The sequence below is a fragment of the Leucoraja erinacea genome, chromosome 8 (assembly GCF_028641065.1).
Source record: "Leucoraja erinacea ecotype New England chromosome 8, Leri_hhj_1, whole genome shotgun sequence".
NCBI lineage: Eukaryota > Metazoa > Chordata > Chondrichthyes > Rajiformes > Rajidae > Leucoraja > Leucoraja erinaceus.
Window position 1 is genome coordinate 53,799,790 of NC_073384.1, and position 24,591 is coordinate 53,824,380.

At 42.1% G+C, this 24,591-nt stretch overlaps 1 protein-coding gene across 1 annotated transcript in view; it reads right to left on the reverse strand.

The window, feature by feature from the left end:
• Positions 1 to 307: 307 nt before the first annotated feature.
• The window catches only part of rrp15 (ribosomal RNA processing 15 homolog), a 39,329-nt gene continuing 15,045 nt past the window's right edge, over positions 308 to 24,591 (reverse strand). The window contains exon 5 of the mRNA XM_055639727.1: positions 308 to 577. Within this exon, the coding sequence (XP_055495702.1) occupies positions 431 to 577 (147 nt within the window). The 3' untranslated portion in view covers positions 308 to 430. The remainder of the gene's footprint in view (positions 578 to 24,591) is intronic.

The following is a 24,591-nucleotide window of genomic DNA, read 5'->3' on the forward strand; positions in this document are numbered from 1 at the left end:
CTGCTTTTCCCCAGCGACAAGATTCATTGCCCACTTGCCTTATTGCCGAACGCAAAACCCCTCCCTCCCCCTTATGAACTTCCAGAATGGGCTAAACTGCCTGAGGTGTCCAAACACCCCATCTCCTTGGCGCAACTCTGACGAAGATCAAAAGCAAAAATCATGCTGCATAATAAAGTTGGCCTAATGCTGCCTTCATTGACTCCATCTTTAGCACGATCTCAACAATGATCAGCGTCACGTTCATCTCTAAAGGAAGCGAAACAAGGTTAAATGCCTGGACTTGAGAAAGCAATAACAAAAATGATTGAAGAGAAATAGTTCACTTTATTTTTTATCAACAACTCCAAATGATACAATTTCTTGCATTCACAGAATGAACATCGGTATCAGTTTCCGTTTAAACCGAGGAGTGATTATGATCAGAGGCTCATCGGTCTGAAGCACTCTCCTCGCCAGCAACATCAGCACATTTCTCCTCATCACTCTCCTTATCCCAGTCTTTCATGGTAGCTCCCATCATGAAGTCATCGCGTAATATGTTCCATTCTGCAACTTCTTCTGATTTAACCACAACCTGAAAATAAACCAGTTGATTACCAAATATAATCAAAAGCACAAATTAACACAGGATCCCGGCAATATTCTCATCTGATGTAACTTTAACCCCACCCCACCCCCTAGTGCTGGCTCATTAGAATCTTGCTGGCACACCAATCTGATACAAATGTGGTCTTAATAAAAGTTTTGAAATGAGAAGCAATGTTTCTTTTGATCTTTGAACCAAATCCGCTTTATGTACCACATTAACATATGGCACATCGCTGACTTGCAGGAAATCTGACGACTACAGAATAGATCTGTCTTTGGACGCCTTCAAACGTTGTTATCGTGGCACTAATTCATTTTCTTGGTTAAAACGGAAGCAATCCTGTTCAACATTTCCTGCATTTGAGCTTAAAACTAGAGGCATCCGGCTCGGTAGTCGGAATCAGCCGCGATCTCCCCCTCAATTCTCTCTTTCAGGAGTTACTATTTACACTGGGCGAGCATCACGTCCATGCAGAATTTCACAACTGGCTGCTCCTTCAGGATCTCCGCGCCCACGCCTGTCCAATGGAGCAGGAGCGCCACTCCGCGGTGCTCTACAGCATTGCTAATCAAACGACGATTCCACCCTTGTCCCACAACTGGGTAAAATACTCAAGATTAAAACAAAGTAGCTCCGCGAGTCAGGCCGCATCTCTGGAGGGCAAGCGACGTTACCGGTCGGGATCCATCTTCAGATTCAACTACTTCAGCATTTGGAGGCAAAAGGAACTGTAGATGCTGGAATCTTGCGAAGAACACAAAGTGCTGGAGTAACTAAGCAGGTCAGGCAGCATCTATGCGAAACGCCGCTTATCCTTGTCTTCAGAGATGCCGCCTGATCCACAGAGATAATCCAGCATTTTGTGATTTAATCTGATCACCTGACCCACTTGTGGGATATGGGTGGATACTTTGTGTTTTACTCCAGCACTGTGTTATACTCAAGATTCCAGCATCTGCTGGTCCTTGTATCTCAAGGATAATCAGATCATCTGAAGAGTCCGACCTGGAACAATGTTGTCCATTCCTTCCACCAGTGATGGAAATAGGGTTCAGGAACTAGGGGTACTACAAGGTCCGTGAGGCTGAGGTTGGGGGGGGGGAGGGGATTTTTTATGTGCAGTCATACCCATGTAAGAGCACAGAATGCATAACTTGTCTATTGTGTATTTATAATATAGTTTATTGTGTATTATATGTCATAGCTGCTTTCTTGCATCTCTCTCTCTCTCTCTCTCTCTCTCTCAGACGGACAAAAGCAATGATCAGAGAGTGGAATAGATGACATTTTGGGTCAAGACCCTTCTTCAGACTGACAGTCAAGGGAAAGGGAAACGGGAGATATAGACATATCTTCCATTCATTTGTCCTTAGTACCGTCTATATCTCTTGTTCCTCTTTCCCCTGACTCAGTCTGAAGAAGGATTTCGACCCGAAATGTCATCTATTCTACTCTATGATCATTGCTTTCGCCCGACTGTCCGCACGTTCGCTCGACCTTGGATTAAGTACGCAGGATAAGGTGCAAATTCACGCCATTCCCCTCCCATTCCCAATCTGACCTTTCTGCCCTGGGCCTCCTCCATTGTTAGTGAGGCCCAGCGCAAATTGGAGGAACAGCACCTCATATTTTGCTTGTGTAGCTTACACCCCAGCGGTATGAACTTTGATTTCTCTAACTTCAAATAGCCCTTGCTTACCCTCTCTCTCCATCTCATCCCCCTTCCCAGTTCTCCCACCAGTCTTACTGACTCCGACTGCATTCCATCTCTGTCCCACTCACCCCTGACATCAGTATGAAAAAGGGGCTCGACCTGAAACGTCACCCATTCCTTCTCTCTAGAGATGCTGCCTGTTAATGGAACAGTTATTCCAGCATTTTACATAGATACATAGAAAATAGGTACACGAGTAGGCCATTCGGCCCTTCTAGCCATTCAATGTGATCATGGCTGATCATCCACAATCAGTATCCCATTCCTGCCTTCTCCCAATATCCCTTGATTCCACTAGCCATAACAGCTCAATCTAACTCTCTTTTGAATGCATCCAGTGAGTCCGCCTCCACTGCCTTCTGAGGCAGATAATTCCACAAAGTCACAATACTCTAGGTGAAAAGGTTTTTCCTCATCTCAGCTCTAAATGGCCTACCCCATATTCTTAAACTGTGGCCCAAGGTTCTGGACTCCTCCAACATTGGGAACATGTTTCCTGCATCTAACGTGTCCAATCCCTTAATCATTTTATGTTTCTATAAGATATCCTCTCATATTTCTAAATTCCAGTGGATACAAGCCCATTCTTTCATCATATGACATTTCTGCCATCCCAGGAATTAACCTCGTGAACCTACGATGCACTCCCTCAATAGCAAGAACGTCCTACCTCAAATTAGGAGACCAAAACTGCATACAATACTCCAGGTGTGTTCTCATCAGGGCCCTGTACAACTGCAGAAGGACCTCTTTGCTCCTATACTCAACTCCTATCATTATGAAGGCCAACGTGCCATTAGCTTTCTTCACTGCCTGCTGTTTCTTGCATGCTTACTTTCAGTGACTGATGTACAAGTACACCCAGGTCTCGTTAAACTTCCCCTTTTCCTAATCTGACACCATACAGAAGAAGGGTCTCGACCCGAAACGTCACCCATTCCATTGCTGCAGAGATGCTGCCTGACCCGCTGAGTTACTCCAGCATTTTGTGTCTACCTGCCATTCAGATGATAATCTGCCTCTTGTTCTTGCCACCAAAGTGAATAACCTCACATTTATCCACATTATACTGCGTCTGCCATGGATCTTCCCACTCACCCAACCTATCCAAGTCAGCCTGCATCCTCATAGCATCCTCTTCACAGTTCACACTGCCATCCAGCTTTGTGTCATCTGCAAATTTGCCAATGTTACTTTTAATTCCTTCATCTGAATCATTAATATATATTGTGAATAGCTGCGGTCCCAGCACCGCGCCTTGAGGCACCCCACTAGTCACTACCTGCCATTCTGAAAGGGAACCGTTAATTCCTACTCTTTGTTTCCTGTCTGCCAACCAATTTTCTATCCATGTCCATACCCTACCCCCAATACCATGTGCTCTGATTTTGCCCACTAATGTGTGCGACCTTATCAAAGGCTTTCTGAATGTCCAGGTACACTACATCCACTGGCTCTCCCTTATCCATGCTACTGTCTACCTGAATATAGTCGTCAGGGATAACATTCATTTATTTTCATTCATTTTTGAATGACAAATAATTTTAATTCAATTCAAAATGTACAGGTCTATTACCAAGAAGATCTTGGAACATTTCACATTGTTTGTCAATGCTCTGCATAGTCTACTCTTCTGCCTCACTTTCCCAAAGTTTACTTAAATTTAGAGCCTTGTTTTCTGACTCATCCTTCTCCCTCTTAACTAGTATATTGAATACCATTCAACAGTGACTGCTAGCCAAGCGTTACTGCACCATTAACTGATTGACTAACTCAGACTAATTAATCGTTATTTTTGTTAGCTGAAGGACAGATCGTTCCAGAAAAATTGAACACAATATTCTAACTATGGCACAACCAATAATTTATACGTTTTCTATTAGCTTCTTAAGCATTATTTCCCATTTGAAAATGTAGCATATCATTTGTTTTTGAAGGTTTGTATATCTGAACCCTGATTTTTAAAATGTGCACATTTTATGCATCTCCTTTCTCCAAAATACATCATCGCATTTTCGAGAGCGGAGGAGAGCAGAAGAGAGCGGCGAGAGGCAGGGAGGCAAATAAAATAAAGTGGAATAATAAATTAATGTGACTTTACCGTTAGCCCTGACAGTGAGTTTAAGAAATTCTCCCTTGAAATTTATTCAAAGGAACGCAGTGTTAAAACACAATTACATTTAGAATTAGAATTAGATCCTTTATTTGTCATTCAGACCTTTTGGTCTGAACGAAATGTCGTTACCTGCAGCCACATACAATAATAAACAACAGAACAGACAGTAAACACAAATTAACATCCACCACAGTGAGTCCACCAAGAGTCCACTGTGATGGAGGCAAAAATCTTAGGGCTGCTGTCTCTTCCCTCCACTTCTCCATCTGCGCTGAGGCGATACCCCACCGGGCAATGGTAAGTCAGTCCCACGGCTCACCGAGCTCCGCGAACGGGCCGGTTCAAACTCCGCGGCCCGGGGGTGGTCGAAGTTGCCGATGTCGTCCGCTGTCCCGCAGCCGAACCCCGGACTCAGGCCGCCGCTGCCAGAACGCCGTCTCAGCCACCGGAGCACCGTTCCAGCCCCGAGCCGGGTCGCCCTCACGTGAGCGCTGTTCCACCCTCGAGCCAGGCCGCCCTCACGGGAGCGTCTCAGCCCCACGCCAGGCCGCCCTCACGGAAGCGCCGTTACCCTCGAGCCAGGCCGCCCTCATGGGAACGTCTCAGCCCCTCACGGGATCGCCGTTACCCTCGAGCTGGGCCGCCCTCACGGGAGCGGGATCGCCGTTACCCTCGAGCTGGGCCGCCCTCACGGGAGCGCCATTACCCTCGAGCCAGGCCGCCCTCACGGGAGCGCCGTTACCCTTGAGCCGGGCCGCCCTCACGGGAGCGTCTCAGCCCCTCACGGGAGCGCCGTTCCAGCCCCAAGCCGGGCCGCCCTCACGGGTGCGAGCCCAGGGCGAGTCCTGACAGGCTCTGCCTCCGGAGCCTCGAGGTCGCCAGCTCCGCCATTAGGCCTCAGCGCAGACGGAGGCAGAGAAGGGGGATACGACAAGAAAGTCGCATTCTCCCGAAGGGAGAGACAGAAAGCCCTGTTTCAACCCCCCCCACCACACAAAACACAAAACTAAAAACCAAAAACTTAACTAAGCAAGATGAAAAAACATTTACTGAGGAATGTGGATCGATGTATTGACGACACATTGTATAACTACTGTTAACTACTGGCTGTTAACTACTGCTAACAGTGGCAGTTAACAAATCGTTTTGTCAGGATTTTGCTTTTTGCCCCCCCCCCTCTCCCCGACTACAGTTTTTTCTCATTACTAATTGGAATCCAAAGTAGCAGGAGATTAAATCTAAAAGGGATAATCTTGTTAGATGTTTCATGCATCACTAAACTAAAAGAAAATGCAGGCCTTTTTCATGGTGGCCTTCTTCACCATTCAGCAAGTTTGCAGTTGATGATACACAAGTGTCATTATCCTGAGGAGAGTTGTGAAGAGAACAGAGAACTACAAAGGGATATAAATAGTTTAAATGAATGAGTAAAAGAGAGGGAATGCAGGGGTTACTTGAAATGAGATAACTCAACGGTCATACCATTGGGTTGTAAGCTGCCCAAGCCAAATTCAAGGTGCTGTTCCTCCAATTTGTGTGTGGCCTCACTCTGACAATGGAGGAGGCCCAAGACAAAGAAGTCAGTATGGGTGTAGACCCAAAATGCTGGAGTAACTCAGTGGGGCAGGCAGCATCTTTGGAGAGAAGGAATGGGTGATGTTTTGGGTCGAGACCCTTCTTCAACGTTTCCCGTCAATATGGGAATGGGAATTAAAATGTTAAAAGGCGGACTGGGAAGTTATGGTTCAGTTGTGTGGGACACCGGATACACCACATCTGGTCTCCTTATTCAAGAAAGGGTATTGATGCAATGACAGCTCTTCCAAGATTTACTAGACTGATACCCAAAATACAGTTGTATTGTGGATAAGATAAGACAGAATAAGTATGTAACTGCTGAAGTTTAGAAGAACGTTAGGGGATTTTATTGAAATACAAGATCCCGAGGGGTTTTGACATGGTCAATATGGAGTGGACATTTCCTCCTGTGAGAGAGTCTAAACCCAAGTGTCATTGGTCAAAAATAAATTGATCCATTTAACATAAACAAGGGGGGAAAAAAAGATTCTCTTTCAGTGGGTTATAAGTTTTTGGATGCCTTTTCAAGGGATTGACAAAGTAGAGTATTTTCATATTTTTAAGTTGGGGGGGGGTGGGGGGGAGTAAGAGATTTCAAAAAGAACACAGGAATGCATAGTTGAAACAATCAGATCGGCTATGAACTTAATCAATAGTGGAGCAGGTTTATCTATACAAAAAGCACCTCATTGTATGCTTCCATTAGTGCAAATTAATAAAAAGTACCAGGGTCAGCAAGATCTGGCATTAAGCATAACCTGTGATACAAATTACAAATTATCAATGAGACAAGGACAAGAACAGTAATTTCCAGAGCTTTGGGCCTCAAATAATCTCCTCATTGCCTTCTCCCTTCTTATGCTATCCTCTACCTTCACTCTACTCCAAGTGAAAACTCGTATTTAAATGTGTGAAACTATATGAAGAAATTTCCAATTTTTAAGGCATTTACCATATTTTCCCTCGAGCATTTATGACATTACAAATAGTAATTTTATACACTGAACAGACCATAGGAAAGTAATGTCTCTATACAAAGAAGAAGCAAGGAAGGGTCTGAAGAAGGGTCTCGAACTGAAACATCACCCATTCCTTCTCTCCAGAGATGCTGTTACTCCAACTTTTTGTGTCTATCGAAAGGGCTTTGAACTGTTGTGTTTGGCAATTCCAGATTTCTTGGTTTGAGGGAAAAGTAACAACATAATTGTGTGGCTCCAAAGTGCATGCCTATTGGTAATTGAAAAATTCTTAAATGTCAAGTTAATCAATTTAGCTTTTGATCATCTCAGACATCCTATTAAATAAATGCAAATAAATCAACAGAATTAACTTTGGTGGCTACTCAAGCCAATTATTATACTTGGACTCCATTAAATTTATTAAATTTTCATTGACAAGAATACCAGCTTAATTCCATTTCCTTTCTGGTCTTCTACAGCTATTTTTCCATTTGCTGAGTTTGGTACATGGGTCTATACGTTTTTTTTTCCTTTTCATCAGGATCTGTGCCAAAATTTCATGAACAGATCAAATGTAAAGCACAAGAGTTAGAGTTGTTCAGATCAGAAGCCAGTAACAAGACTTTACTTTTCTCTTGCTGCTGATCGAAGGGGCCGACCACTAATACTCACATTGAAACCATGTGTAAAGCCCACAAGTTGGAAGAATTACTGTATGGCAATAAGAACACTATAAATCACACATACAATGAGCCACAAAGTTGTGCTGAATTAAACGTTTAGCATTTGAAATTTTAAGACCCAATTGTTAGTAGAGTGGTTGCTAAACGCTTATTCTAATTACAAATGTATTGATAGCATAAGGACTTGGCAGCAATCCCAAGTTTTTACATTTAGGAGCATTGCGTTCTCCTCAGATGACGGATAAACAATTGATGCCATCCCGACAATCAGCTTTCCTGTCCTTGCGTCCAACGAATGGTTCAACAGCACATGCCATCACTATTAATCAAGTAGAACTAATTCACCTTTGTTACTAACTCCCAATCTTTTCTCCCTTTTTTTGGATCTGTCTCCATCTCAGAAATCAAACTGCTCACCACTATCTACCATAAACCCACTGTTGTACAGCTACCTCAACTACACCCTCATCCACCTGCAGAATTGGTTCTTACCATGAACAATTTCTTTTTTGATTCATTTCACTTTCTACAAATCAAATATGTGGCTATGAGCCATAGCTACACCTACCTTTTTGTTGGCAATGTTGAACCATACTTGTTCCAAACCTCCTCTGGCACCCTTCTACATATCTTGCTCAACTGCACCAATAACCACACTGCTGCTTCCTACACTCATGTGAAACTTGTGTATTTTATCATCTTTGCTTCTAATTTCCAATCTGCCCTCAAATTCACATTTTTGACACCTCCCCCTTTTTCCAGATCTGTTTCCATCTCAGGAGACAAACTATCCACTGATATCTACTGTAAAACCACCAACTCCACCTCCTCTAACCTTGTCCCCTGCTAGAATACCGATCACCTAGGTTTCTTCTCCTTGGTCTACCTTTCCGATCCCCTTCCACATATGGTTCCATCTGTCCATTATCCCTCCCTAAACTGGTTCCACTTATCACCTTCCAGACTGTCTCTAACTTCCTCCATCTTCTCATCAGGCTCATCTTCCCATTTTGTTCTCCTCCTGTGTGTCTACCTACCATCCACCAGCCCCTGCCTAAAACACCACCCATATCCCTCACCCCACCTGAACATTGTTCCTCACATCATCCAATTCCACCTACCACTCCATCTTATCCATCCCTCTCATCTTTTTATACTGGCTATCTTCTCTTAACACTTTCAATCCTGATGCAGGGTCAGCTTGAAATGTAGACCATTCCTCTGCCTCCATAGATTATCCCTGGCCAGCTGAGATTCTGCAGCAGTTTGCAAACACTCCAACACTCAAGCAAACTGTAAATGCATTTGTTTTGTAAGTCTGTAAATGCATTTGTTTTTGTAAGTAATTCCACTTTTGTAAGTCCAGTTAAGACAATCATTTAATCTAGATTAATAACAATATTTACTAATTATGGTTATCAAAAGCTTAAAGAACTTAGCCTGCTGAATGGAAATAAATTTGGAATACAGTTTGGCACTGAAAGTCTTGCTTCTCAATATGTTCAAGAATTTTTAACAAATTACTCTATGACCTTTATTAGGCCACCGTTCTCTTGCACATGAGAGCATGGATATGTTTTGGTTTTGAATCAGTACAAGACTCCAAATTGGGTACACTTGTGCATTGACAACTGAATTTGAGGTACTTTCCTAATAAGGTGGTACAAAAGCCATATCTTAAATCTCAGAGTAAATCACATCCTCACCAATTATCTTGGTCACCTCCTCAAAAAACTTGATCAAGTTATTAAGACATGACCTGCTGCATACAAAGCCACGTTGACTGTCCCTAATTAATCCATTCTCTCACAAATGGGAGCAAATCCTATACTAGAGAATTCTCGCCAATATCTTCCATACCAGTAACATGAGGCTCACTGGCCTATAATTCCCTGGATACTCTCTACTTCCCTTATACAAAGGAACAACATTAGCTCCTCTCCAGTCCTCAGGGATCTTGCCTGCAGCTAGAGAAGATGCAAAGATTTTCGTCAAGGCTCCCACAATCTCATTGCTCAACAACCTGGAGTAGATCCCATCAGGTAATGAGGAATTATCATCTTTAACGCTCTTAAAAAATACCAACCCCCACCCCCCCTCTTCTTAGTCTCAAACAGCCCTTACATATTAGTATTCGCCACACTGATCTCACTGTCCTCCATGCCCTTCTCCTTAGTGGAAGCAGATGCAAAATACTAATTTAGTACCTCACCCACAAGCCCCGAGTCCAAGCACAAATTTACTCCATTATCCTTGAGCAGTCCTATCTACGACTTTGGTTACTCATCAACCTTTTTGGTTACTTCTTCAAAAGAACTTAAGACTCGCAAGACACGTTCTCCCATATACAAACCATGATGACTATTCCTGATCAGCCAGTCTATCCAAATGCATATAAATATTATCCCTCAGATAACTCTCCGGTACCTGCCTACCACAGATGTTTGGCAGATTAAGTTCCCAGGCTTTCCCTTGCAGCCCTTCTTAAATAGAGACAAAACATTAGCCAGCTTCTAGTCTTCTGGCACCTCACTTATGTAGAAACATAGAAACATAGAAATTAGGTGCAGGAGTAGGCCATTCGGCCCTTTGAGCCTGCACCGCCATTCAATATGATCATGGCTGATCATCCAACTCAGTATCCCGTACCTGCCTTCTCTCCATACCCCCTGATTCCCTTAGCCACAAGGGCCACATCTAACTCCCTCTTAAATATAGCCAATGAACTGGCCTCAACTACCCTCTGTGGCAGAGAGTTCCAGAGATTCACCACTCTCTGTGTGAAAAAAGTTCTTCTCATCTCCGTTTTAAAGGATTTCCCCCTTATCCTTAAGCTGTGACCCCTTGTCCTGGACTTCCCTAACATCAGGAACAATCTTCCTGCATCTAGCCTGTCCAACCCCTCAAGAATTTTGTAAGTTTCTATAAGATCCCCTCTCAATCTCCTAAATTCTAGAGAGTATAAACCAAGTCTATCCAGTCTTTCTTCATAAGACAGTCCTGCCATCCCAGGAATCAGTCTGGTGAACCGTCTCTGCACTCCCTCTATGTCTAATGATGATTCATATATCTCAGTCAGGGCTCTGAAATTTCTACTCTAGCTTCCCATAATATCCTCAAATCTATCTGATCAAGCCCAGGAGATTTATCTACCTTCATATACCTAAGGTCATTCAGCATCTCCTTGACCATAATACAGAATATCCTCAAGGCATGTCCACTAACTGCCCGACATTCCCCAGTCTTCGTGTCTTTCTCCATACTAAAAATGGAGGAGAAATACTCATTGAGAACCATGTCCATCTCCTGCAGCTCCACACAGAGATGAACAATTTTGGTTTCTAAGAGGTTTCTATTCCCTCTCTGGTTATACTCTTTCCCTTAATGTACTTATACAATCTCTTTGTTTTAACGGCATGACCTTTGTTTTAATGGCATAACCGAACGGATATACAGAGGGATCTTGGGCACCATGACCATAACCCCAAAAGTTGCATCTTTCCTGAACACATTGGTCAAATTGCACCCCTCTAAGCCCTTAGCACTATGATAGTCCCAGTCTATACTTGGAAAGTTAAAATCCCCAACTATGACAACCTTATTAGTTTTGCAGCTGCCTGCAATCTCCTGGCATATTTAATCTTCTAATTCCCATTGAAATTTGAGGGCCTATAGTGCACTACAAACTTTTTTCACAGTTCCACCCATATAGCCTCACAGGACGAACCATCAGTAATGTTCACTCGGACTACTGTTGTGACATTTTCCTTAATAAAGCAACAACCTGTCCTCTACCACATAGCACATGGCATCAGGAGATATCCAGAGATCACTACCCTGGGGATCTTGCTTTTTAACCTTTTACCCAACTCCCTATAATCTTTTGGCAGGACCTCATCTCTTTTCCTACCCATGTCACCTGTGCCAACATGCACAATGACGTGTCTGATTACCTTCCTATTTGAAAATGTCATGTTGCTCAGAGACATCCTGGACGCTGGCATCAGGAAAGCAATAAACCATCCTGGAGTCTTGATTGCTGCCAGAGAATCTCATACATGTCCCTGTAAATATCAAGTCACCTACCACTATGGCTCTGCCTGGCATTACCCTTTCGTGCTGGGTCTCAGGGCCAGGCTTAGTGTCACAGTCCCGACTGCTTCTGCTTTTCATCCTTGTCAGGTCATCTCCCCCAACAGTTTCCAAAAGGGTATACCTGGTTTGAAGGGGAATGGTCACAGTAGACTCACTGTCTACTCAAACTTTCCTCATGGGTACCCACTTCCCTCTTCCAGTACCTTGGGCATGACCATCTCACTGTAACTCCCATCTATGAAACTCTCATTCTCCCGAATCCCAAGGTCATCTAGCTGCAACCTCAGTTCCCTAATGCAGCCTGTAAGGAACTGCATCTAGACACAATTTCCACAGGTGTAGTCATCAGGGACACCGGCAATTGCCCTCACTTCCACCATCCTGTAGGAGGAACATTGCACCATTCTATCAACAATCACTACTACACTAAACCCAAGAGGGGGAAAAAAGCACAACAATCACACACAAAAAAACAGCAGACTGGATCTTTCCTGCCTGTCCCCCTATGTTCAGCATCCTTTCCAAAGCCTATTGACCCAAAGGCACAAACTTACCCTCAACACAGCACCGCCCCCTTCACACAGCCTCCGCTACAACATGCCTTTTTATTGGCTGCTCAATTAGCTAAAAAGAGCAATTGTATTTTTAAAATGATGCTATACAACACTCATGTTACTTGCTGTCCTGCATCACCATGAAACCATACAGATGACATTGAAGGAAAAAATAAAAGTAGTTTTGATTAATACTATTGACATGCTAATCAAAACTAGCCAATAGAGAAGCCAATTATTGGGAAGAGAACCCACCAAGATCCACTTACGCTCACCATCCACATGATCATTAGAATTATTTGTTTTAAATCAATTGTTAAGCACGTTTAAAATTACTCAGACATTCGCAAAGGCTAGGTTGCGTTGGAATAGGAGAAACATGGAATGGAAAGAAAATGAAAAGCCAAATTTGTCAAATGTTGCATTCATTAGTTTTAAAATAGTGCTAATTTAACAAAATGATACTGCATTGAAATAACAATCTGTTTTTTTTTCCAATGTGTTGACAAAATCACACAAGGACTAGCCCAGTAAAAGTATTGCACGTGCATTTATTCAATTATGTAATTTTGGTTAGGTAGCTGGCTAACTGAATTAACTGAAAAAAAACCTTAAAGCCAGCTGGATTTTGTTACTAATGAATAATACTATACACAACTCTGATTACCCATCATACAAACAAGCCTTCCACAATTGACTACATCCAGACTTCACGTTGCCAAGAGAACTCCACCAGCATAATCAAGAACCATTTTTACCTCGGTTATTCCCTCTTCTGCCCACTGGGCAGAAGATACAATAGCAAATAGCACCTGGTCCGGGAACAACTCTCCTTGTAATTAAACTACTGAATGGTCCTCCCTTAAGATAGGGTGATGTCCCAATCTTCCAAACCACCTCCTTGCAGACCTTTATCGGCACTTCTACTGTAACTGTAATTCTATACCATAGTGTTCTGTACGCTGGTAATTTTCTCTTTGCATTACCTGCTGTACCCATGTCTGACTTATTTATATTCCTGTATAGTATTTGATTGGATAGCGTGCAAACAAAGCCATTCACCGCATTCAAGGGCATGTGACAATAAAAAAGCCATACCAGTACACACTGCTTAACCCAAAATAATTGTTTAATATATCATGATTGAATACTTGATATAGGTTCCTACCAAAATCTTTTTAAAAAATGCTTGTTCAGCTATCTGCCCCCTGCCATATTCCTGAATAATTCTATTAGGTCCACAGTAATTATACACCTTTGTTAGAAGACATTACGAAATCAGAGTTAGTAGAGAATTAAGCCCATAGAAGAGTCTTTCATACAAAACGTTCCATTTAATAGACTTCTTATTATCACCATTGCTCTTCTATTTGCAAATCGTGATATTTGGACAGACTTTCATAATTAGGCATCAGTTTATCAAACAAAAACCTGGTAACCAAAGGTCTGCTGGGAACCTTGGCTGCCCACCTGCATCGCATTTCAGTCAGAGCCATCAGATCTATCCAAATACCTTGCACAAAATAGGAGAGAAACTGTTTGATTAAGCAAAGTCTGTTTGTTGTGTGTTGTGGTTGCATACTACTTAACAGTTCCATTTCTATAAGTCTACTATGTTGTCTTGAAAATGAAATGAAAAGCAAGTCTTATTTTCCCCAATTAGCCCAGGAGGTCTTTTGGTTCTTTTGTTATTCGTCAAATCAGCATCAAACCTCCATGTCATTACCAAACGTCACCCTCCCACCTTCCTGGGATTAGCATTTTCTAATGCCAAAAAGCAACAGGGTCTGTGCAATGATCTGGCAATAAGACTGGCTAACAGACTGTGTCCCCTCCCCATACATCATACACCAACACATCTAACCTCGCCCATACTTTGACAGCTAGGCACCTGTCAAAGCAAAGCCACTGTTCGGTCTGAATGGCTGTTTTTATTTCAATTTTTAGGCCTATTTTAGATATGTTAATTTTAAGTTTAAAGCTATATGTATTTATTCTGTTTTTATTAACTGCACTGACGGGAACTGATTGAGAAATTTTTTTTTCATTTCTTCTGTGTATGTAAATATTCAGTTAAAATGACATTAAAGTAAATACTGAAGACAGCTCCCCAACAAAATGTTAAAAATAAATAAAGTGCATCTGACTGCCGTGTTAGCCTGACTCGTTACCATTCAAATTTATAGATCTACCCTGGGATATCTAATGGGTCTGTCCCACTTGGGTGATTTTTCAAGCAACTGCTGGTGACTGTCATCAGCTCGTTATGCAGGCGGGGGACAGGGTAAGTGGGGGGAACGCTGTCCGAGTGAAATTCACATGGTGCAAAGTCAATGTGATACAGACACACACCGCGATGAACAGGCGCTGTAATTAAGACGATGAAAGCACAATGTACGGGAAGGGTCACGCAAGTCCTTTAAAAGAGGTGGGGAAGTGGGGGGGGGGGGGAAGAAGGATTGGAGACAACTTTTAAGAAGCCAGAGATAAACAGCAGTGAAGCTCGGCGAACATTAATATTCTTTATCGTTTGACATTAACATCGGTTATCCTTGGTTCTGAAAACTACTGCTTACGTTTTTTCCCCCCAATGAGCCAATGAAATTCACCGGTCAGCACATGTTGAAAATTTGTGATGACCATAATGAGGCCGCGACTAGTTCCCTGAATGCGGGAACTCCTCACGACCATGAAAGCAACTACCTGGCAACCAATCGTGAAGATGTGGCAACCACATAGTCTCATGTAGTCGCCTAAGTGGGACAGGCCCAATACTGTTTTATGAAGCCTTGCAAATTGTGAAGTGATCCAGGACATTATTTAAAACTGCTGCCTTAAAGCATTTTTTTTTATCATCTTTTGTTGATGGTAGTAAAGTAATATATTTGAAGCACTTGTGGTTCTAAAAGTGCAGAAATGTTGCCAACTTAATCCATCAAAATTAACTTTCTCTCTTTAAAACAATGTTCAAATTATGAGTTGTTTCAATACATTGTACAAGTTAAATTCAATTTCTCATCCTTAAAAATGGGTTTCTTCAGTTCACTGCAAATATGTACAAAAAAGAAGTAATCCAGCTGGTTTGCTTATTGTTTTTATTGTTCACTGTTCAAAGTATCCTTCTGCATTGGCTTAGGGCTAACAACACCACTCAGAAATGAGCTCAATGAAAACTCAGTCCCCTCATGTTGCTAGGCAACACATCAAATCTTTACAAATATTTCAGTATTAGTACACGTTAAGCTTTATAAGTTTGAAGCATTTACTTTCAACACCCAATCTTTGTTTGGGGACAATCCATCCACAATTCAGTATTTGAGACTCAAGTCCGCAAAAACAAAGTTATTAAAACGGAGAATAAGAAAAGTGAATACTAATTGGTTACATATTCATTTACAACTAAGTATTACTTTGAAACTACAAAATTAATCGTAAAATAGGATATCGAAATGCCAAGTGTAAGTCATTTACAGAGAAAAAGACACCTTAGGTTAGTTTTTAAAAAAATATCTGGCTTGCATTCAGAGGTAATCATTTCCATCTGGGCATACAGATTCTGCAAAAAGACTACAGTTTCAAGCCATGAAAGCAAATATTTGACTTCAGCCCACAGCTCTTTCAATCACAACTGCTACAAAATAAGCAGACATACCTCCAAATATTGAGGAGCGCTTCGATCTATAAATTCTAGAAAAACAAATACACAACCAAGGCAAGTATTCCTCCACCTCTACTGACATTTTAGCTGCTCCATTTTACAACAAGAAAACAAATTACATATTGCAGAAAAGAAACAATTTAATCAAATGCCAAGGCCCTTCAGTAAAAGGAATTAAGGTCTGAAACATAATTGCCCACTTGAGCTGCCAAGTCAATTTTAAATATAATTTCCCATATATCCGATTTCCCATGCATTGTGGTGCATCATATCTAACCAGAATAACATTCAACATTTCTGGTCAATAGTAATTAATATTCCCATGAACAGCTACGAATCAATTGCAGCCCAGAACCTCATCAGTTCAAATGGACCTGAGTGCCCTTATACACAAATCAGAACTAGGGTCAGCCATTCAAGGCTGAGAAGAAACTTCTTCTGAGAGAATGGTGAATCTATACACCAATCTAATCAACAAGACTACCGAGAGTCATCACAGAGTATATTCAGGGTAGAGATGAACATTTTGAGACATTAAGGAAATGTGTTAAGAGTATAGGCACTATGATAAAAGATTTGCCAAGATCTTATTGAATGGTGCAGCAGGCACATCGCACTCGATGGTCAGCACTTGTTTTTATTTCTTCTACAAAATTACTAAAGAGAGTTTTATTTCAGTTTATTTTTTCCCCCTTTGTCCCCATTCATAAAGATAATACAAAACCACTCAATTATAAAATTTGCTGCTAAACTAATAAATTAATCCAAATGGACCTGCCCAACACTTACATTAGCTAATTTAAGACGATTAATTTACGAATGGAATCCGTAGTACATTGTATTCTTAGGAAACACACAGATTTGCATAATCAATCAAGACACCCACATACCTTTGAAGTTTGATTACCAATATAGTAGGCCTCTTTGTATCTATTAACTTTGGTGAACACCAGCAGTGCATTGCAGGCAATTTGCTTGAAATATGACAATTACTTGATTTCTAGCACTGATTGTTGCTGTCAGCAGTAACTGAACAGGGGGAGCATCAGGGATTTAGAATTTTAGTCGAATACATTCTCAGGTTAAATAGACACAGCAAAACAATGCCCAAAACCAGAGGAACAAAAGTGTAATTGCAGCAATTTTCTGCTCTTGCTATAAAGATTAATATCTACTGTAATCATCAGTAACCTAGGCAACTTGGTATAAAATTGTACAAAAATAACTGGTCTTTAAATGGGAAAACCTATATTGCAAAATTTCTGGTCTGAAAGTAATTGACTGCATCGTTTTGTTTATAAAGCACATTAGTTCATTAAGTATAATTTATGAAGGTGATTGAAGTTTCTGACAATGATAAATTGGAGCACTCTTGATTTACACTGCTGGTAAACTTCAGACCAAGACCCTTTGGCTTGAAATGTTAACTTTCTCTTACCAGAGATGTTGTTCAATCTGCTGAGCTTTTCCAGCTTTTTCCAATTTTTCGTTCGGAACTACAGCATCTGCAGATTCTCTTCTCTGCCCCCACACACATTATTTTTAGACTTCTTATATCTGTCTGGTTACATTCTACCAGAAGAGGAATGTACTTATCTCTCTTGGATAAGATATTGGTTTTGTCAATTCTACTTTTGACTAATGCTTGATTCCCATGCAAAAATTTAAAAATGGAACTCATACTAAAGTAAGGCTGCTTTAGATCATTTTAGGGTTTGGGAGAGAAGACACGTTAGGTTTCATGATTAATGTCAAGCACGATCAATTTGATTTGAAGTTGTCCTTAAAGTATTTTAGCACCATGTCACAACCTGCTCTGAGTGGAATGCACATTATCTTCAATGTTGGACTCGGGTGTGGGTGCAGCCATTCCAGTCTTAAAAGGGAATTGCCAAGGAGTACAGAATCAAGGGTGACGTCATGACTCCAACCTAACTGAATGTACAAGTTTGGAGCGGGATTTAACTACTCAACCTCTTAAGCCAGCTCCGCCATTCTGTGATCATAGCTTCAAATCCACATTTAAGAGTGAAGAGTATTTTATTGACACATGTCCCAGACAGAGCAATGAAATTCTTACTTGCAAGAATACATATTTCACAGTACTCTGTAAACAATATAATCAGTGATGGTAATGGGTTTTAGGAACTAGTGGTTCTCAGGTTCGTGAGGCTGAGGTTGGGGAGGAGGGGGGGGGGGGGGGGGGGTTATGTGCGGTCATACCCGTGTAAGAGCACAGAATACATAACTTGTTTATTGTGTATTTATAATATAATTTATTGTGTATTATATGTCATAGCTGCTTTCTTGCATCTCTCTCTCTCTCTCTCTCTCTCTCTCTGACAGACGAAAGCAATGATCATAGAGTGGAATAGATGACATTTCGGGTCGAGACCCTTCTTCAGACTGACAGTCAAGGGAAAGGGAAACGGGAGATATAGGCATATCTTCCATTCATTTGTCCTTAGGATCGTCTATATCTCTTGTTCCTCTTTCCCCTGACTCAGTCTGAAGAAGGATCTCGACCCGAAATGTCATCTATTTCCCTCTATGATCATTGCTTTCGTCTGTCTGTCCGTCGTTCGCTCGCCCTTGGATTAAGTAGTGCGCTCGTTCGCTCGCCCTTGGATTAAGTAGTGCAGCATAAAGCTGCAAATTCACACCATTGCTTTCCCTCTCACTCCATCTCCTTCCCCTTCCCAGTTCTCCCACCAGTCTTACTGACTCCAACTACATTCTATCTCTGTCCCACTCACCCGACATCAGTATGAAAAAGGGTCTCAACCTGAAACGTCACCCATGCTTTCTCTCCAGAGATGCTGCCTGTTCCGTCGAGTTATTCCAGCATTTTACATAGATACATAGAAAATAGGTACAGGAGTAGGCCATTTGGCCCTTCGAGCCATTCAATGTGATCATAGCTGATCATCCACAATCAGTGCCCCATTCCCGCCTTCTCCCCATATCCCTTGATTCCACTAGCCCTAAGAGCTCTATCTAACTCTCTTTTGAATGAATCCAGTGAGTCGGCCTCCAGTGCCTCCTGAGGCAGAGAATTCCACAAATTCACAACACCCTGGGTAAAAAGGTTTTTCCTCATCTCAGTTCTAAATGGCCTACCGCATACTCTTAAACTGTGGCCTCTGGTTCTGGACTACTCCTACATCGGGAACATGTTTTCTGCATCTAGCGTGTCAAATCCCTTAATAATTTTTTTTTTTTTATAAGGTGCCCTCTCATCCTTCTAAATGTCAGTGGATACAAGCCCAGTTGTTCCATTCTTTCATCATATTACATTTCTGCCATCCCGGGAATTAACCTTGTGAACCTACATTGTACTCCCTCAATAGCAAGAATGTCCTTCCTCAAATTAGTAGACCACAACTGCATACAATACTCCAGGTGTGGTCTCACCAGGCCCCTGTACAACTGCAGAAGGACCTCTTTGCTCCTATACTCAAATCATATCATTATGAAGGCCAACATGCCATTAGCTTTCTTCACTGCCTGCTGTTTCTTGCATGCTTACTTTCAGTGACTGATCTACAAGTACACCCAGGTCTCGTTGCACTTCCCCTTTTCCTAATCTGACACCGTATAGAAGAAGGGTCTCGACCCGAAACGTTACCCATTCCATTGCTCCAGAGATGCTGCCTGATCCGCTGAGTTACTCCAGCATTTTGTGTCTACCTGCCATTCAGAGGATAATCTGCCTCTTGTTCTTGCCACTAAAGTGGATAGCCTCACATTTATCCACATTATACTGCATCTGCCATGCATCTTCCCACTCAACCAACCTATCCAAGTCACCCTGCATTCTCATAGCATCATCTTCACACTTCATACAGCCATCCAGCTTTGTCATCTGCAAATTTGCTAGGGGCAGGGGGCAGAGAGAGGCAGGGGGGCAGAGAGAGGCAGGGGGGCAGAGAGAGGCAGGGGGGCAGAGAGAGAGAGGGGGGGCAGAGAGAGGCAGGGGGGCAGAGAGAGGCAGGGGGGCAGAGAGAGGCAGGGGGGCAGAGAGAGGCAGGGGGGCAGAGAGAGGCAGGGGGGCAGAGAGAGGCAGGGGGGCAGAGAGAGGCAGGGGGGCAGAGAGAGGCAGGGGGGCAGAGAGAGGCAGGGGGGCAGAGAGAGGCAGGGGGGCAGAGAGAGGCAGGGGGGCAGAGAGAGGCAGGGGGCAGAGAGAGGCAGGGGGGCAGAGAGAGGCAGGGGGGCAGAGAGAGGCAGGGGGGGCAGAGAGAGGCAGGAGAGGCAGGGGGGCAGAGAGAGGCAGGGGGGCAGAGAGAGGCAGGGGGGCAGAGAGAGGCAGGGGGGCAGAGAGAGGCAGGGGGGCAGAGAGAGACAGGGGGGCAGAGAGAGGCAGGGGGGCAGAGAGATCTAGCACAGAGTAGGCTTGGGATAGGATTAGTTATGATCATATTGAATAGTTAGGCAGGATTGTGACAATAAATGAACCTTATGAACCTTAGCATTGAAGGGTAGGCCTACTCCTGCTCCAACTTTCTTGTGCAAATGGTATTTCATCAAAAGCTGTATCAGAGGTTATGCTGTGGAAAATATATGGGTTGGGGAAAAAAGGGGACAAGGGGAGAAAATATTCTATCCAGCATTGAAGAAAGGGGATTGAATTTTCTCGAGTACAAAGAGAATGTTCAGTGCATTTCATATATACCAATTAAATAAACATATTCCCTTTGTCTTCCTGGAGCTGTGGGAGAAAGATAAAAAATCTAAAGTAATTGAAATGTTATATACACAAAAGAATGTAGTTACAGTTTTCAAGTTCTCAATGCCATCATTTCTCAAGTCTTCTCTGACAAGAGCTAAAATGGCAAGAATTGCTGTCTAGCATGTCACTGAGAGTATTACCAGAATCCAAATGTTGCTGCAGGTTTAATGGATGTGAATGCGCAACTGCAGCAGCTTCTTAACAAGGAATGTAACAGTGAAATGTTTGCTTGAAGCAAACGAGAAAGAGTGGCCCATCTTAACAAATTAATTCTGCAAATCTGTAACTCAATGCATCACTCACTTCCCCTCAGTCAATTATGATCATTGAAAACCTTGGCTGGACACCAGTTTTTGCCTAAATGTGGTGCCACTTATGAGCAACAATGCACAAATTACAGAGAGCAACGTTAGCACATGCTGAAATATTTAGGCGCTTTAGTCTATTAAAAAAGGCACAAAAAGTGAATACCGGTAACAAAGTGCTAATTGTTACCGCAATGTTAACAGACCTCTGAGCCACTATGAGAACACATTGAAGTATTCTATCCATTCATTGAGATCTGGAATGTAACTGAGAGTTATAATAATGAATAGAAAGTCGGACCTGCCACCTCGATTTTCCTTCACTAACCAGCCATGCAGTAACTTTGGAATGCATCAAATGACAAAGACAAACAGAAACATCTAAAAAATAGTCAAGTGTGCTGATCTTTACACATTTTCTTCTAAACTCACTATTTACAATGTTTTGTTAGAAACGTAGCCACACACAGATGTTCAAATAATCACACTCTCAACAGAACACATACATTACCTTTAATTAAACAAAAATAGCCAGCAATCTTGGGGAATTAGGTAATATGGCTCAGAATGCCAATCGCCAGATATTGCTGGTTGACATGTGCCAAACTAGCATCATATCACCCATCACTTCCATTATTTGAGAACCAGGTCCTTTCACAATATTTGTCCATTATACACACCACTAAAGGTGTAGGCTTCTAATGAAGAACACAGCCACCATCTTAACAATGTGCTAATTGTTACTGCAATGTCAATAAACCTCCGATCTGGGAAAGATAAAAAATACTGGAGGAACTCAGTGGATCAGGCAGCATTCCTGGAGAAAAGCTTTTCACTGTACCTCGGTACGCGTGACAATAAACTAAACTGATCTAAGGTGGCGTTTCAGGTCAGGAAATTTCCGATCCATGTTCTCCATTGGTAATGCCTAGACACCGAGTTACTCCAGAATTTTGTCTCTTTCCTGGGTAAACCTGCATCTGCAATTCCTTGTTTCTAACCTCTGATCTACTATGGTAGCACACTGTCCCATTTATTACACTCTGGAATGTAGTGCCTGTGTGCTGGGAGCAGACTCCGTAATAAGTATTAGTGCTGATAATGGCAGAAATAATTGCATAGCTACAGGGAAGACAAAGAGAAAGGGGACTGATTTTTCAGATATTTCAAGGATCAGGCACATGCACAATTATCCAACTGGTTTTCCCCGATACACAACGTTTCTACAATTTTAAAATATAGTCAATTATTAGAGATTTAAAAAATAAAAATCTAAACATTTGCACTTTTTTAAATCCCATCTCTTCACACCTTTCATCCTGGACACTCTCTTCTCCCCTCTCCCAGCAGGCAAGAGGTACAGAAGTGTGAAAATGCATACTTCCAGAGTCAGGGATAGTTTCTACCCTGCTGTTATCAGGCAACTGAACAATACTTTCACCAACGAGAGGCAGTCCTTCCCTACCATCATTGGAGGCCTTCAGACTATCTTTAATCAAACTTTTCTGGACATGATCTTGCACTAAACGATATTCTCTTTATCCTGCACCTGTACACTATGGGTGGCTTGATTGCAATCATGTATGATAGACACAAAAAGCTTGAGTAACTCAGCGGGACAGGCAGCATCTCTGGAGAGGAGTGGGTAGCATTTTGGGTCTCGACACTTATTCAGTCTATCTTCGGTTTAAACCTGCATCGGCAATTCCTTCCTACACTTGTAAACACATATAGTCTTTCCGCTGACTGGATAGCATGCAACATAAAAGCTTTTCACTGTACCTTGGGACATGTGACAATAAACTAAACTTACTCACTGGCTTCACCATCCCCAGTTTAAAGTGCTTCCCATCCCACTTTCACATGCTTCATCACACTTTACTTTTTCACCACAATCTCAGTAGTTCTGGGTTCATTCTCAGTGATCACTGTTCACCGAGTTCCCGGATTTCACCTCCGCATAGTTACACTGCCACTAGCTCTAGAAGTTAAGGTAAAGATTAAAAGTTAACAAACCACTTCTGTCAGATCTGGCAACTATTTCTCATTTAATAAGCAAAAGGGCAGCCACAATGATTAACTTTTGCTTTTCCATTTCATTCTTGCCCCTTGTACGTTGGTGAATATATAGCAATAAGGGGAGAATAAAGTTGGATTAGTATAAAACTCTCACTTAACTTGTTTTCCCTGTTGCCAGCCGGGCAACCTTGACAGGTTTTTAGGTTGCCAAATGAGTTTAGATGGTCATTTAAGACGGTTTGCATGACGCGTGCGATAATGTGCTCGGACAAAGTGTGTAGTTACCAGTCAGAATTATGCTCAATGAAGCATTCACATATTATGTTCAAGAAGGAACTGCAGATGCTGGAAAATCGAAGGTAGACAAAAGTGCTGGAGAAATTCAGCGGGTGCGGCAGCATCTATGGAGCAAAGGAAATAGGCAATGTTTCAGGCCGAAACCCCATCAGTCTGAAGAAAGGTTTTGGCCCGAAACGTTGCCTATTTCCTTCGCTCAATAAATGCTGCCGCATCCGCTGTGTTTCTCCAGCACTTTTGTCTACGTTCACATATTATTTCTGCTTCAAATAACTCACAAACTAAACATCAATCAAGACATGATATATACCACAATGACATGCAGCTAAATTATAATACAATATCTCAACTCTTTTTACACATTGCAATTAATGCAATTTCTATTAGTTCGTTCCACTTCCAAACAAAAATGTGGTTGGATTATTCAGCGTATAACCATGTACAGCACAGAAACAGGCCATCTCGGCCCTACAAGTCCGTGCCGAACAATTATTTTCCCTTAGTCCCACCTGCCTGCACTCATACAGTAACCCTCCATTCCCTTCTCATCCATATGCCTATCCAATTTATTTTTAAATGATACCAACGAACCTGCCTCCACCACTTCCACTGGAAGCTCATTCCACACCGCTACCACTCTCTGAGTAAAGACGTTCCCCCTCATGTTACCCCTAAACTTCTGTCCCTTAATTCTGAAGTAATGTCCTCTTGTTTGAAACTTCCCTATTCTCAAAGGAAAAAGCTTGTCCACATCAACTCTGTCTAGCCCTCTCATCATTTTAAAGACCCCTATCAAGTCCCCTCTTAACCTTCTGCGCTCCAGAGAATAAAGACCTAACTTATTCAACCTTTCTCTGTAACTTAGTTGTTGAAACCTAGGCAACATTCTAGTAAATCTCCTCTGTACTCTCTCTATTTTGTTGACATCCTTCCTATAATTGGGCGACCAAAATTGTACACCATACTCCAGATTTGGTCTCACCAATGCCTTGTACAATTTTAACATTACATCCCAGCTTCTATACTCAATGCTCTGATTTATAAAGGCTAGCATACCAAAAGCTTTCTTTACCACCCTATCTATATGAGATTCCACCTTCAAGGAACTATGCACGGCTATTCCCAGATCATTCTTCAATTCCCTACCATTTACCATGTACGTCCTATTTTGATTTGTCCTGCCAAGGTGTAGGACCTCACATTTATCAGCATTAAACTCCATCTGCCATCTTTCAGCCCATTCTTCCAAATGGCCTAAATCACTCTGCAGACTTTGGAAATCCTCTTCATTA